Source organism: Chiloscyllium punctatum, chromosome 32, assembly GCF_047496795.1.
Source record: "Chiloscyllium punctatum isolate Juve2018m chromosome 32, sChiPun1.3, whole genome shotgun sequence".
Lineage (NCBI taxonomy): Eukaryota > Metazoa > Chordata > Chondrichthyes > Orectolobiformes > Hemiscylliidae > Chiloscyllium > Chiloscyllium punctatum.
Window position 1 is genome coordinate 52,883,100 of NC_092770.1, and position 12,253 is coordinate 52,895,352.

General features: G+C 43.7%; 1 protein-coding gene across 2 annotated transcripts in view; it reads left to right on the forward strand.

Annotated features, from left to right (window-relative positions):
• ttll12 (tubulin tyrosine ligase-like family, member 12) overlaps positions 1-12,253 on the forward strand; it is a 98,542-nt gene that overhangs the window by 61,696 nt on the left and 24,593 nt on the right. For both annotated transcript variants that reach the window (XM_072552387.1, XM_072552386.1), the window contains exons 8-9: positions 7,329-7,523; positions 10,598-10,709. In XM_072552387.1, the coding sequence (XP_072408488.1) occupies positions 7,329-7,523; positions 10,598-10,709 (307 nt within the window). The remainder of the gene's footprint in view (positions 1-7,328; positions 7,524-10,597; positions 10,710-12,253) is intronic.

Here is a 12,253-nt window from a genome sequence, read left to right on the forward strand (position 1 = left end):
GGGATATATTTCCATCCCCACCCCTTTCCGCCTTCCGCAAAGACCGTTCCCTCCGTGATTACCTGGTCTGGTCCACCCCCCCCCCACAACCCACCCTCCCATCCTGGCACCTTCCCCTGCCACCGCAGGAATTGCAAAACCTGCGCCCGCACCTCCTCCCTCACCTCAATCCAAGGCCCTAAAGGAGCCTTCCACACCACATCCATCAAAGTTTTACCTGCACATCCACTAATATCATTTATTGTATCCGTTGCTCCCGATGCGGTCTCCTCTACATTGGGAAGACTGGGCGCCTCCTAGCAGAGCGTTTTAGGGAACATCTCTGGGACACCCGCATCAATCAACTACACCACCCCGTGGCCCAACATTTCAACTCCCCCTCCCACTCTGCTGAGGACATGCGTAATTGATATGTGGAACTTGTTCAAGGAGCAACTATTGAGTGTCCTTGATAAGTACGTACCTATCAGGCAGGGAGGAAAGGGTCGTGTGAAGGAGCCGTGGTTTAATAAGGAGTTGGAATCCCTTGTTAAATGGAAGAGGGCGGCCTTTGTAAAGATGAGGCGTGAAGGTTCAATAGGGGCGATTGAGAGTTATAAGGTAGCCCGGAAGGACCTGAAGAGAGAGCTAAGAGCAGCAAGGAGGGGACATGAAAGGTCCTTAGTTGGTAGGATTAGGGAAAACCCTAAGGCTTTCTATAGGTATGTTAGGAATAAAAGAATGACTAGGGAAGGAATAGGTCCAATCAAGGATAGTAATGGGAAGTTGCGTGTGGAGGCTGAAGAGATTGGGGAGGCGCTGAATGAATACTTTTCGTCAGTATTCACTCAGGAACAGGACATTGTTGTCGATATGAATACTGAGGCACGAATAAGTAGAATGGATGGCTTTGAGATATGTAGAGAAGAGGTGTTGGAAATTCTGGCAAGGGTGAAAATAGATAAGTCCCCTGGGCCTGATTGCATTTATCCTAGGATTCTCTGGGAAGCAAGGGAGGAGATTGCAGAGCCATTGGCCTTGATTTTTGTGTCCTCTTTGTCTACAGGAGTAGTGCCAGAGGACTGGAGGCTAGCAAACGTGGTTCCCTTGTTCAAGAAGGGGAGTAGGGATAATCCTAGTAACTATAGGCCAGTGAGTCTCACTTCTGTTGTGGGCAAAGTCTTAGAGAGAATTATAAGGGATAGGATTTATGCACATCTGGATAAGAATGATGTGATCAAGGATAGTCAGCATGGTTTTGTGAAGGGCAGGTCGTGCCTCACAAACCTTATTGAATTCTTTGAGAAGGTGACGAAGGAGGTAGATGAGGGGAAAGCGGTAGATGTAGTATATATGGATTTTAGTAAGGCGTTTGATAAGGTCCCCCATGGTAGGCTACTGCAGAAAATACAGAGATATGGCATTGAGGGTGAGTTGGAGGTTTGGATTAGGAATTGGCTCTCTGGAAGAAGACAGAGGGTAGTAGTTGATGGCAAAGATTCATCTTGGAGTGCCGTCACTAGTGGTGTTCCGCAAGGATCTGTTTTGGGACCATTGCTGTTTGTCATTTTTATAAATGACCTGGAGGAAGGGTTAGAAGGTTGGGTGAGCAAGTTTGCGGATGATACGAAAGTCGGAGGAGTTGTAGACAGTGAGGAAGGATATGGCAGGTTACAGCGGGATATAGAGAAGCTGCAGAGCTGGGCAGAAAGGTGGCAAATGGAGTTCAATGTAGCTAAGTGTGAAGTGATTCACTTTGGTAAGAGTAATAAAAAGATGGATTACTGGGCTAATGGTAGACTACTTGGTAGTGTGGAAGAGCAGAGGGATCTTGGTGTCCATGTACACAGATCTCTGAAAGTTGCCACCCAGGTAAATAGTGCAGTGAAGAAGGCATATGGCGTACTGGCTTTTATTGGTAGAGGAATTGAGTTCCGGAGTCCTGAGGTCATGCTGCAGTTGTATAAGACTCTGGTGCGGCCGCTTCTGGAATATTGTGTGCAGTTTTGGTCGCCATACTATAGGAAGGATGTGGAGGCACTGGAACGGGTGCAGAGGAAGTTTACCAGGATGTTGCCTGGTATGGTAGGAAGATCCTATGAGGAAAGGCTGAGGCACTTGGGGTTGTTTTCTTTGGAGAAAAGAAGGTTTAGGGGTGATTTGATAGAGGTGTACAAGATGATTAGGGGGTTAGATAGGGTTGACAGTGAGAACCTTTTTCCGCGTATGGAGTCAGCTATTACAAGGGGGCATAGCTTTAAATTAAGGGGGGTTAGATATAGGACTGATGTTAGGGGTAGGTTCTTCACTCAGCGAGTCGTAAGATCATGGAATGCCCTGCCAGTAGCAGTAGTGGACTCTCCCTCTTTATGGGTATTTAAGCGGGCATTGGATAGGTATATGGAGGATAGTGGGTTAGTGTAGGTTAGGTGGGCTTTGATCGGCGCAACATCGAGGGCCGAAGGGCCTGTACTGCGCTGTATTGTTCTATGTTCTATGTTCTATGTTCTATGTCCTGGGCCTCCTTCACCGCCGCTCCCTCACCACCAGACGCCTGGAGGAAGAAAGCTTCATCTTCTGCCTCAGAACACTTCAACCCCAGGGCATCAATGTGGACTTCCTCATGAGTTTCCTCATTTCCCCTTCCCCCACCTCACCCCAGTCCCAAACTTCCAGCTCAGCACTGTCTCCATGACTTGTCCTACCTGCCTATCTTCTTTTCCACCTATCCACTCCACCCTCCCCTGCCCCCGACCTATCAACTTCATCCCCTCCCCCACTCACCTATTGTACTCTATGCTACTTTCTCCCCACCCCCTCCACCAATAATCTCACTTATCTCTCCACTCTTCAGGCTCTCTGCCTGTATTCCTGATGAAGGGCTTTTGCCCGAAACATCGATATTACTGCTCCTCAGATGCTGCCTGAACTGCTGTGCTTTTCTAGCACCACTAATCCAGAATCTAGTTTCCAGCATCTACAGTCATTGTTTTTACCTCGTTTAATTTATCAGTCCTACCTTGTTCTCTGCTTTGGCCCTGCGTGTCCTGACTTTTTGACTCGCTTCTTTTCCCAACAATACTTTCCTCACTATTTCCCTGGGTTCCTTTCCCCCACCTTAATAGTTTTACTCCTTCCAAGCAGCTCTAGCAAATCTCCCTGCCAGTATATTAGTCCCCTTCTAAATCAGGTGCAATCCATCCTTCTTGTACAGGTCAGTTCTACCCCAGAAGAGATTCTAATGATCCAAAAATGTGAACCCATCGCCCATACGCCAGCTGCTCAGCCACACATTCATCTGCTCTATCCTCCTATTCCTGCTCGTAGCATTAGCTCATAGCACCGGGAGTGATCCAGATATTACTCACCTCGAGGACCTCCTTTTTTTAAACTCCTGCGTAACTTTATATGTTCTTCCTTCAGAATCTCATCTATTTCCCTTCCTATGTTGTTTGTTCCAATGTGTACAATGACCTCCTGTTGGTCCCTCTTCCCCCTTGAGAACATTCTGCACCCTCTCTGAGACATCCTTCATCCTGGCACCAGGGAGGCAACGCATCATTCTGGTTTTTCACTGCTGGCCACAGAAACGTCTGTCTGTGCCTGTGTCTAAGCGCTTGAAACCCAATGTACCCCTCATTGCATTGGACTGTGTCTCGATAGCGGAAACTTGGCTGTTCGTGCTACCTTCCCCTGAGAGTCCATCACCCCCTACATTTTCCAAAAAAGCATTCTTGTTTGAAATGGGGATAGCCACAGAAGACTCCTGCACCACCTGCCTTCCTCTCCTACCTTTCCTGGAGTTAACTTATCTACCTGACTGTATCTGCGGCTTTTCTCCTTTCCTATAACTGCCATCCATCACACCCCCTCGCTGTTGTAAATTCCTCATTGCCTCCAACTGCGACTCCAACTGATCCATGCAATCTGAGAGGATTCATAACCAAAGATACTTCCTATAGATATAATCATTGGTAACATGGAAACTCTCCCTAAACTCCCACATTCGACAGGAATAGTACATCACTCTAGTAAAGGCCATCTTAGCTCCTTCACAATCTACAGACCCAGAAAATAACACCGTCTTATTGCCCTCAAAAACAGTGCTCCAGGCTAACCTAGTACCTACGGTTTATATTTTAAAAATTTAATCAAAAGACAGATTTCAGTAAAACATATAATCAAGAAAGAAACTTGATGGACCAAAGGGCTTTTTCTGAATTCTACACTTCTATGACTCTGTAAGATTTGAGATGTCAGTGACCTGCTTGGGAGCAGCAGGTGACCTTTTATTTTCTCATCTGCAAGTTCTGTGCTGTACCTTATTGCTTCAGTTTCTCTGACAAGTAAAGAAAAGTAGAAGACACTGCAAGCAGTGAAAGGTTGGGAAGGAATCTGTTTTGGAGTAAGCTTCTAAGAAGAAAATTGAAGATTAGACTGCACACAGGTTTCTTCATCTTTCTGAGCATGTGTATTCCAGCTATTGCTGGAGATTGTCCAAGGAGCATTGAAGTTGGAAGGGAGAGAGGCTCTAGCAAGTGGAGAATTATCCTGTCATTGATTATGAGCAAGCATGCCGAGTTCTAAATGACATATTTGATGATGTTGAGTGGATTGCCTAACGCTCACATATTAACTGTTATTAATATGCATAGCTTAGCAAGCCCTAGGTACAACCCAAGTGAGTATTGCCTTTAAAATGGTAACTATTTTTAATAAGCCTATTTGGACATTTTATGGCATATGTTCGTGTGGGTGGGACTTGAATCTGGACTTTCTAGGGACACTGTCACTGTGCCAAAAGAGCCTAACTGACTGATTTGTTGGTGCAATTTGGCCACTGATTACGTGGAGTACTATGACCCAACAAAACTTTTCAAAGACATAACATTGTTCATGAATGTTTTAAGGTACCGTGAGCATCTGTGAAATGCACTTGACTAAAAGATTACAGATGCTTGCTTCTTCATTTTAAATAATTAGGAAATATTTGGCAACCATTTCAAATGGATCTTGTGTTGCATGGAAAGTCACTCCACACAAATCCACTGCAAATTGAATAAAGCAGCAGTTCATTGATCAGTACGGGCATGTTTGCAGGGGAAAGTGCACTCTGATTGTTCCAAGAGGCATGTTGAAGTGGCAAAGTTTCTCTCGTAAATGTACACCATTCGTGTGACGTTATATCATGAGTCATATGCCCTTGTCTTTACTTTTAGTACTGCATGTACAAAATTAAACCACACCCAGTCCTTACCGTTTCATCACTCTCTTCCTCACATCAAAACATTCTGCCTTGAACTTTACCTTGGCTTTTTCAACTTTCCATTTCTTTTTTGCAGTCCTTTTTGTTGTTTATCGAGGATTGTAATTTATCAAAAATAGCAAAGTCGTAATCCATCTAACCTTATCCTTTGATTTCCAAAGTCACAATCTATCAAACATGGTACTTTGGTTATAAGCAGAACTATCCCTTCTCAAATCACCGTTGTTACTCTTACAACTGCCTCTGGTCATTCACACCTAAAGTACTTTGTTGGTCTGAAATAGTTTCTTCAAGTTCTAGCACAATATGTAATCTCTCCGATCTGCAGGATCACACGGCCTGTTCGTTCGATGAAGGATATTTGATTTGTCACCAAAGCCGGAATCTTACTTTGTAGCCGAAATCAAAATTCTTAGTAGCCTGAATTTCCAGCTGAGAACATTGTGCTCACAGGCCCAAGGAATTAGAATGAGAAAGTGAGAATCTGGACAGAATGAAAATCCTCTGAATTTTGAAACTGTGGGTTATGTGGTTGTATTTCACACAAGAAAGTTGATTAAGGAAAGGCTGTTTTTTTTTAATGAGTCATGGGAACTGGATGATGCTGGCCAGACCAGAATCCTGACTGTCCCCTAATGGCTGATTTGTCACTGTATTAAATCATTAAACTCCTTGTGAATTGGTATACCCGCAATGTTGTTAGAGTTCCAGGATCTTAATATAGTGATGAGGTCAGAATCATAGAATCCCTTGAGTGTAGAAACAGGCCTTTTGGCCTATTAAGTCTGTACCCACCCAGACCCAGCTCCCTACCCCATCTTTGTAACCCTGCATTTCCCATGGCTAATCCATCTACCTGTGCATCCAGGACACTGTGGGCAATTTACCATGGCCAATCCACATAACCTGCACATCTTTTGGTTTGTGGGAGGAAACCGGAGCACTCTGAGGAAATCCACACAAACACTGGGAGAATGTGCAAACTTCTCCCAGATAGTCGCCCGAGGATGGAATCGAACCCAGGTCCCTAGTCCTGTGAAGCAGCAATGCTAACCACTGAGCCACAGTACCACCTTGATTTCTGGATCTGTAAAAATGAATAAAATTGGCTGAAGACTGGCATCTATGGAATCTTTGCCCTTTCATTAGTTTGTACTACATTCTCCACAGAAAGAAATCAACTCAGTCTTATGATTTCTGATCGCCATCCCCTCATGGGAATGTGCTGGTGTGAGTATAAGTGAAGACAGAGGCACGGAGATGTACAGCATGGAAACTTATCTATGCTGACTGGGTATCTTAACCACAGGATTGTGTTTTAGTGTGATGGCCCCCATTCAGACAGCCTGACAAAACTGACCATGAGGCCATCACTTGGATGTGATAGCCAAAATCAAAATGCTATCAGTTGATGTGTTTTCCAATAACGGAGTCACAAAATAAAGCAGGGAGGTACAAGAGGCGATGGAGAAATTAAACAGTTTTACCAATTATCTAACCATAATACAGGCCTTATTGCGAAGGAGAAAAATTCATAAGATTCCAATAAATTGGCACCTGAAGTTTTTTTGAAAGCTACAAATGTTTGTGTTTTTGTTTCTTCAGTGGTTATGACCTTTGCAATCTGGGAGTATGTCCAAGCTCAGGTACCAGCCTTAGAGTGGAACACTTCTGGATGAAATAGATTAGATTAGATTAGATTACTTACAGTGTGGAAACAGGCCCTTCGGCCCAACAAGTCCACACCGCCCCGCCGAAGCGTACCCACCCATACCCCTACATCTACATCAACCCCTTACCTAACACTACGGGCAATTTAACATGGCCAATTCACCTGACCTGCACATCTTTGGACTGTGGGAGGAAACCGGAGCACCCGGAGGAAACCCACGCAGACACGGGGAGAATGTGCAAACTCCACACAGTCAGTCACCTGAGGCGGGAATTGAACTCGGGTCTCCAGCGCTGTGAGGCAGCAGTGCTAACCAATGTGCCACCGTGCCGCCCACAAAATAGGTGATTTGCTGCTTATCTACCAACTCATCCATAACCTCTTTTATACATTTGTGTTAAACATTTGTAGGACTTTGAGTGAGCAGAGGCCCAATGTTATAGTGAATCAGTTTCCTTGTGAGAATCTGGTGACAGTGAAGGATTGCTTGGCTGCTGTTTCGAGGCGAGCTGGAGGAGTGAATGGCCCAAGATGGCTGCCCCTTACCTATAACCTTTGCACAGAGCTACCTCAATTTATTAGCTGCTACCAACAACGCACAGACAGGTAAGAAATGCTGAAAACTTTGTTTTGTTGAATTTACAACAATACTGGTAAGAATGTGGATGAGTCAGTGTTTACAGCCAATTACGTGAGACTTAGACTCCTTGAATTCACAGTTAAATTGTGACATAAAGGAAAAACAACTTATTGTTAAATTAAAACACGTATGCTTTTTCAGTAAGTTTCTTATTTTGTTCAATTAGACTCCATTAAATCCTAGCGGTAAAAAGGGGAAACAGAACATCTACTCACAGAGCGCTTCAGAGAACCTCTCTGGGACACCTACACCAACCAGCCCTACCGCCCTGTAACCAAACACTTCAACTCCCCCTCCCACTCCACCAAGGACATGCAGGTCCTGGGCTGCCTCCATCGCCGCTCCCTTACCACCCAACGCCTCATCTTCCGCCTCGGGTCCCTCCAACCCCATGGCACCAATGTGGATTTCACCAGTTTCCTCATTTCCCCTCCCCTGACCTTATCCCAGTTCCAAACTTCCAGCTCAACACCGCTCTCATGACCTGTCCATCTTCTTTCCCACCTATCCGCTCCACCCTCCTCTCCAACCTATCACCATCACCCCCACCTCCAAACACCTATTGCACACTCAGTTACCGTCCCCGTCCCCCCCCCCCCCCACAGCCCCACCCCTATTCCCCTCCCACTTATCTCTCCACCCCCCGATGCTCCCAGCCTCGTTCCATTGGCCCGAAACATTGATTCTCCTGCTCCTCGGATGCTGTCTGACCTGCTGTGCTTTTCCAGTACCCCACACTCGACTCTAAACCCTAGAGGCGATGACTCATCACAATCAAGCATGATTTTGTTGTCATTTTGATATCTGTTGGCTATTTATTTTTATTTTAGACATTTGGGAAGGTTGATGTCTTCCACTTCTACCCTTTATGCGATCTTTAAGCGCAGGCAAAATGCTTAAGGTTTCATTTTTAACATACGCTGTGACTGATGGGCTTCACATTTCTTCCGTTCCTGACCCAGAATCATCACAGCTGGTTGTTGCAGTCTGTGGGTTGCTGCATCAATTATCTCCATAAGCTTATCACATTGTATCTAGGACTTTTGTTATGACCAAATGCTTTGATGTGGATTTATTGATTAGTGTGTTTGAAGAGTGATTGCAAACTCTAAGCTACTATTATGATTCCAGTTGATTTGCTGCTGTGCAAGTTGGATCTCAGAATGAATTCTAGCCTGACAGATCATATTCTCTTTCAACGTCAATATGCTGGTCTTTCACTGAAATATAAGCATACCAGGCTGCAGATTTGGTTTTAATGATAAAACAGAAATTTATTACACAAAATATATTTTTAAAAATAAACAAAGCTAAATAAGGCTTTTGGGTCCTGTCATCTTTGTACAATACAGTTAAAGATTTCAAAATGCACAGCAAAACCAAAAATCCCATCAATTCTCCAACGCCATTAATTTACAGTGAACCAAAATCCAGACAGACACTCCTTCCCTGTAAGTCTGGGGTTTTATAGCATTTCCCGTGCTGTCAGCCATTAAGCCTTTCTTTAAATATTCACACAACTGAGAGTTTTGATTTTCTCACTTTTAATAATCCGCAGAGTTCTAAACAAACGCTCTTGGTCTGGAAGGTATAATAACTATCAAAGTGTCTGCTGGATATTTAAAGTACAGGATTTAGTCAGTGCTAAAAGGAAGTCTCATTTCGGTGGTGATTTTCTGTAATGCTGGATTTGTGGGTTTCAAGACACATTTGTAAACAGGAGGTTCCTTCCCAGAAATAATTTCCGACTTTGATTATAAAAGTTGAGCCAAAATTTCTCTCATATGATCACAGACTTACTTTCTGACTATGGATTATATGATAAAGATGCTCCCCGTGCATCCAATGGACGGATAGTAGAGCAGGTTCAAAAGCAGAGTGGTCTACTCATTTCTGTATCGAGTATCTAATGATGCTCAATACTGTAAATTGAATCATGCTTCAGTTTACTGACCAAAGTAACTATGTCTACAAGAGAGAGCACCATCAGGTTGCTTGAAGATGCATCTTAGCATTACAAAGTATGCCATATACATTTAAAACATTCTTGTGACATTTCAATACTGGCCATAATTATATCATGTGTCGTTGCTTTCACTTCTGCAGTTAACATGGACATGTATAAATAAACCACACCCATTCCTTGCTCCTCTTTCCCCCTTCTCCTGTGTCCCACTTTTTTTCAACTTTCCATTTGCCTCCTTCGGTGCTCTTTTAATCAAGAATAGTAATTTATCAGAATTGCAATGTCCCAATCCAATTAACATTATGCGTGTCAGGAAAACTAAGCTCATTAGTATAACCCACCTCCACATCTTGAGTTGTGTCCAGTTACTCACACCCTAATTATTCTATTTTCCTAAAATGTTTCTGCAAATCCAGCAAGAAAAAGCAAAATCTGTAATCTCGTGTTTTAACCCCTTCAGATCATGAGGGATTTAACAATTATAATTTTATGAAAACAGCTGTTTAGCTGAGAACATGAATAGCATCTTGGAATAATATCATGACCGGTATTACTTCTCTGAAGCACCTTAATGAATATCACTTATATATTAAACACCACCGCAAAGATCTAGTTGTTCATACCATTGCAGTTTGTGTGTTCCTTTTATTAATTCATTCACGAGATGACTGTGTCACTGCATAGGCCAGCATTTGTTGCCCATCTCTAATTAGCCAGAGGACAGTAGAGGGTCAACAATATTGGTGTGGGTCTGGATTCACATGTAGATCAGAATAGGTAAGGTCAACAGTTTACTTGCCTTGAAGACATTAGTGAGCAAGAGGCTTTTTCCAATAATCAGCAACGGATTCATGGTCATTATTAAACTCTTAATTCCACATTATTATTGAATTAAAATTCCATAATCTGATGTGGTGGGATTCGAACCTGGCTATCCAGAGCATTACCTGAGTCTCTGGATTAACAGAGGTCATTGCCTCCCCAATACCTGTACTTGAAGTTGCTGCTATATTTTGCTCAAAAAAACTGAAAACTGGAAGATGTTTCTTCCATTTCCTGCATCTTGTTTCTCAGGGGAGAGGACAACCACTGGATATGCAAGCCTTGGAATCTTGCTCGAGGTCTCGACGCACACATTACTGACAACCTCAACTACATCATTCGTCAAAGAGAGAGTACACCAAAGGTATGCTCAGTTTTGGAACTGTGAGGTTATTTACACAACATGAGCCTGCTTGAAAGATCTAGGTCAAGTTGGGTGATGCTCTGTCAAACACACCAAGCCATCCTTTTGTTTCTGTGCTGTTTAAAATAGGGTAGGGATAGGAGTGTTGTGGTGGCCTCTGTTGACTGGGCAGGAGACGGGAATAGTCAACATTGTACGTGCTGTTTCCTCATTATTTAATTATGGATGCGTTGACCAAGGGCAAGGTTTTAGCCATTGTTACAATCTCCATTCCTAACTCCATTGGACGGCACGGTGGCACAGTGGTTAGCACTGCTGCCTCACAGTGCCAGAAACCCGAGTTCAATTCCCGCCTCAGGCAACTGTCTGTGGGGAGTTTGCACATTCTCCCCGTGGGTTTCCTTTGGGTGCTCCGGTTTCCTCCCACAGTCCAAAAAAAATTTGCAGGTTAGGTGAATTGGCCATGCTAAATTGCCCATAGTATTAGGTGAAGAGGTAAATGTAGGGGAATGTGTCTGGGTGGGTTACTCTTCGGAGAGTCGGCGTGGATTTGTTGGGCTGAAGGGCCTGTTTCCACACTGTAAGAAATCTAAATCTAATCATGGACTCAATCCCTGTCCGAGCTCAAAGGTTATTGCAGAAAATAATAGGGGATGACTAGGGTCACCAAGTAGGGTCAGACTAGGTTGGTTCCTGTGATGAGAGGGCAGACTTAGAAGGAGAGGTTGGACAGACTGGGCTTATTTTCATTGGAGTTGAGAAAAATGCGGGGTGACTACATTGAAGTGTGCAAGATCCTGAAGAGTCGTGACAAAGTGGACATGAAAGCGACGTTTCCTCTAGTGGGTGAGTCCAGGACTAGGGGCACTGTTTTAAAATTAGGGTTCGCCCTTTAAGATAACATGGAAGAGATTTATTTTCTCTGAGGGTTGTGCAATTTTGGAACTCTCTGCCTCAGAAGCTATGGAAAGGGGTCATTGATTATTTTCAAACCAGGCGTAGATAGATTCTTGTTCGACAGGGAAATCAAAGGTTAGTGGGGTAGATGGGAACATACAAGCAGTTTCCCTGGTTACGATGGATCGCTTTTCTGAGGTTGTTTGTAAGTTGATTTGAGAGCAGGTTGGAACACAGTATTATACAATTATAAAATATCCATTTCTAAGAACTGGCAAGCATTCACATGTCAGTTCCTTAAAATTAGTAGTACTATGTGACTTTGTTCGTAAGTGCAAGCAACCGTAAGCTGGATGTTCATAAGTTGGGGACCCCTGTAGAATTTAAAGCACAAACTGATCGACCATGAAGTTATGGGAAAAGTCAAACAGGCTCAAAGGGTTGAATGGCTTAGTTATACTCCTGTTTTGTGTGTAGGCTCGTATGTTCCCTCAGGTTTTTTCTTCTAACCTATCTCTTGATTTGTCACCTGTCCCTATATTCCTACATCTGCCCAGTGTCAGTTTTGTTTGAAGCACCTTGGGACGACTCGTGACATTAAAATGAGTATCTAAAAGTAAGTTGATGTTGGATCACCAATCATTGAT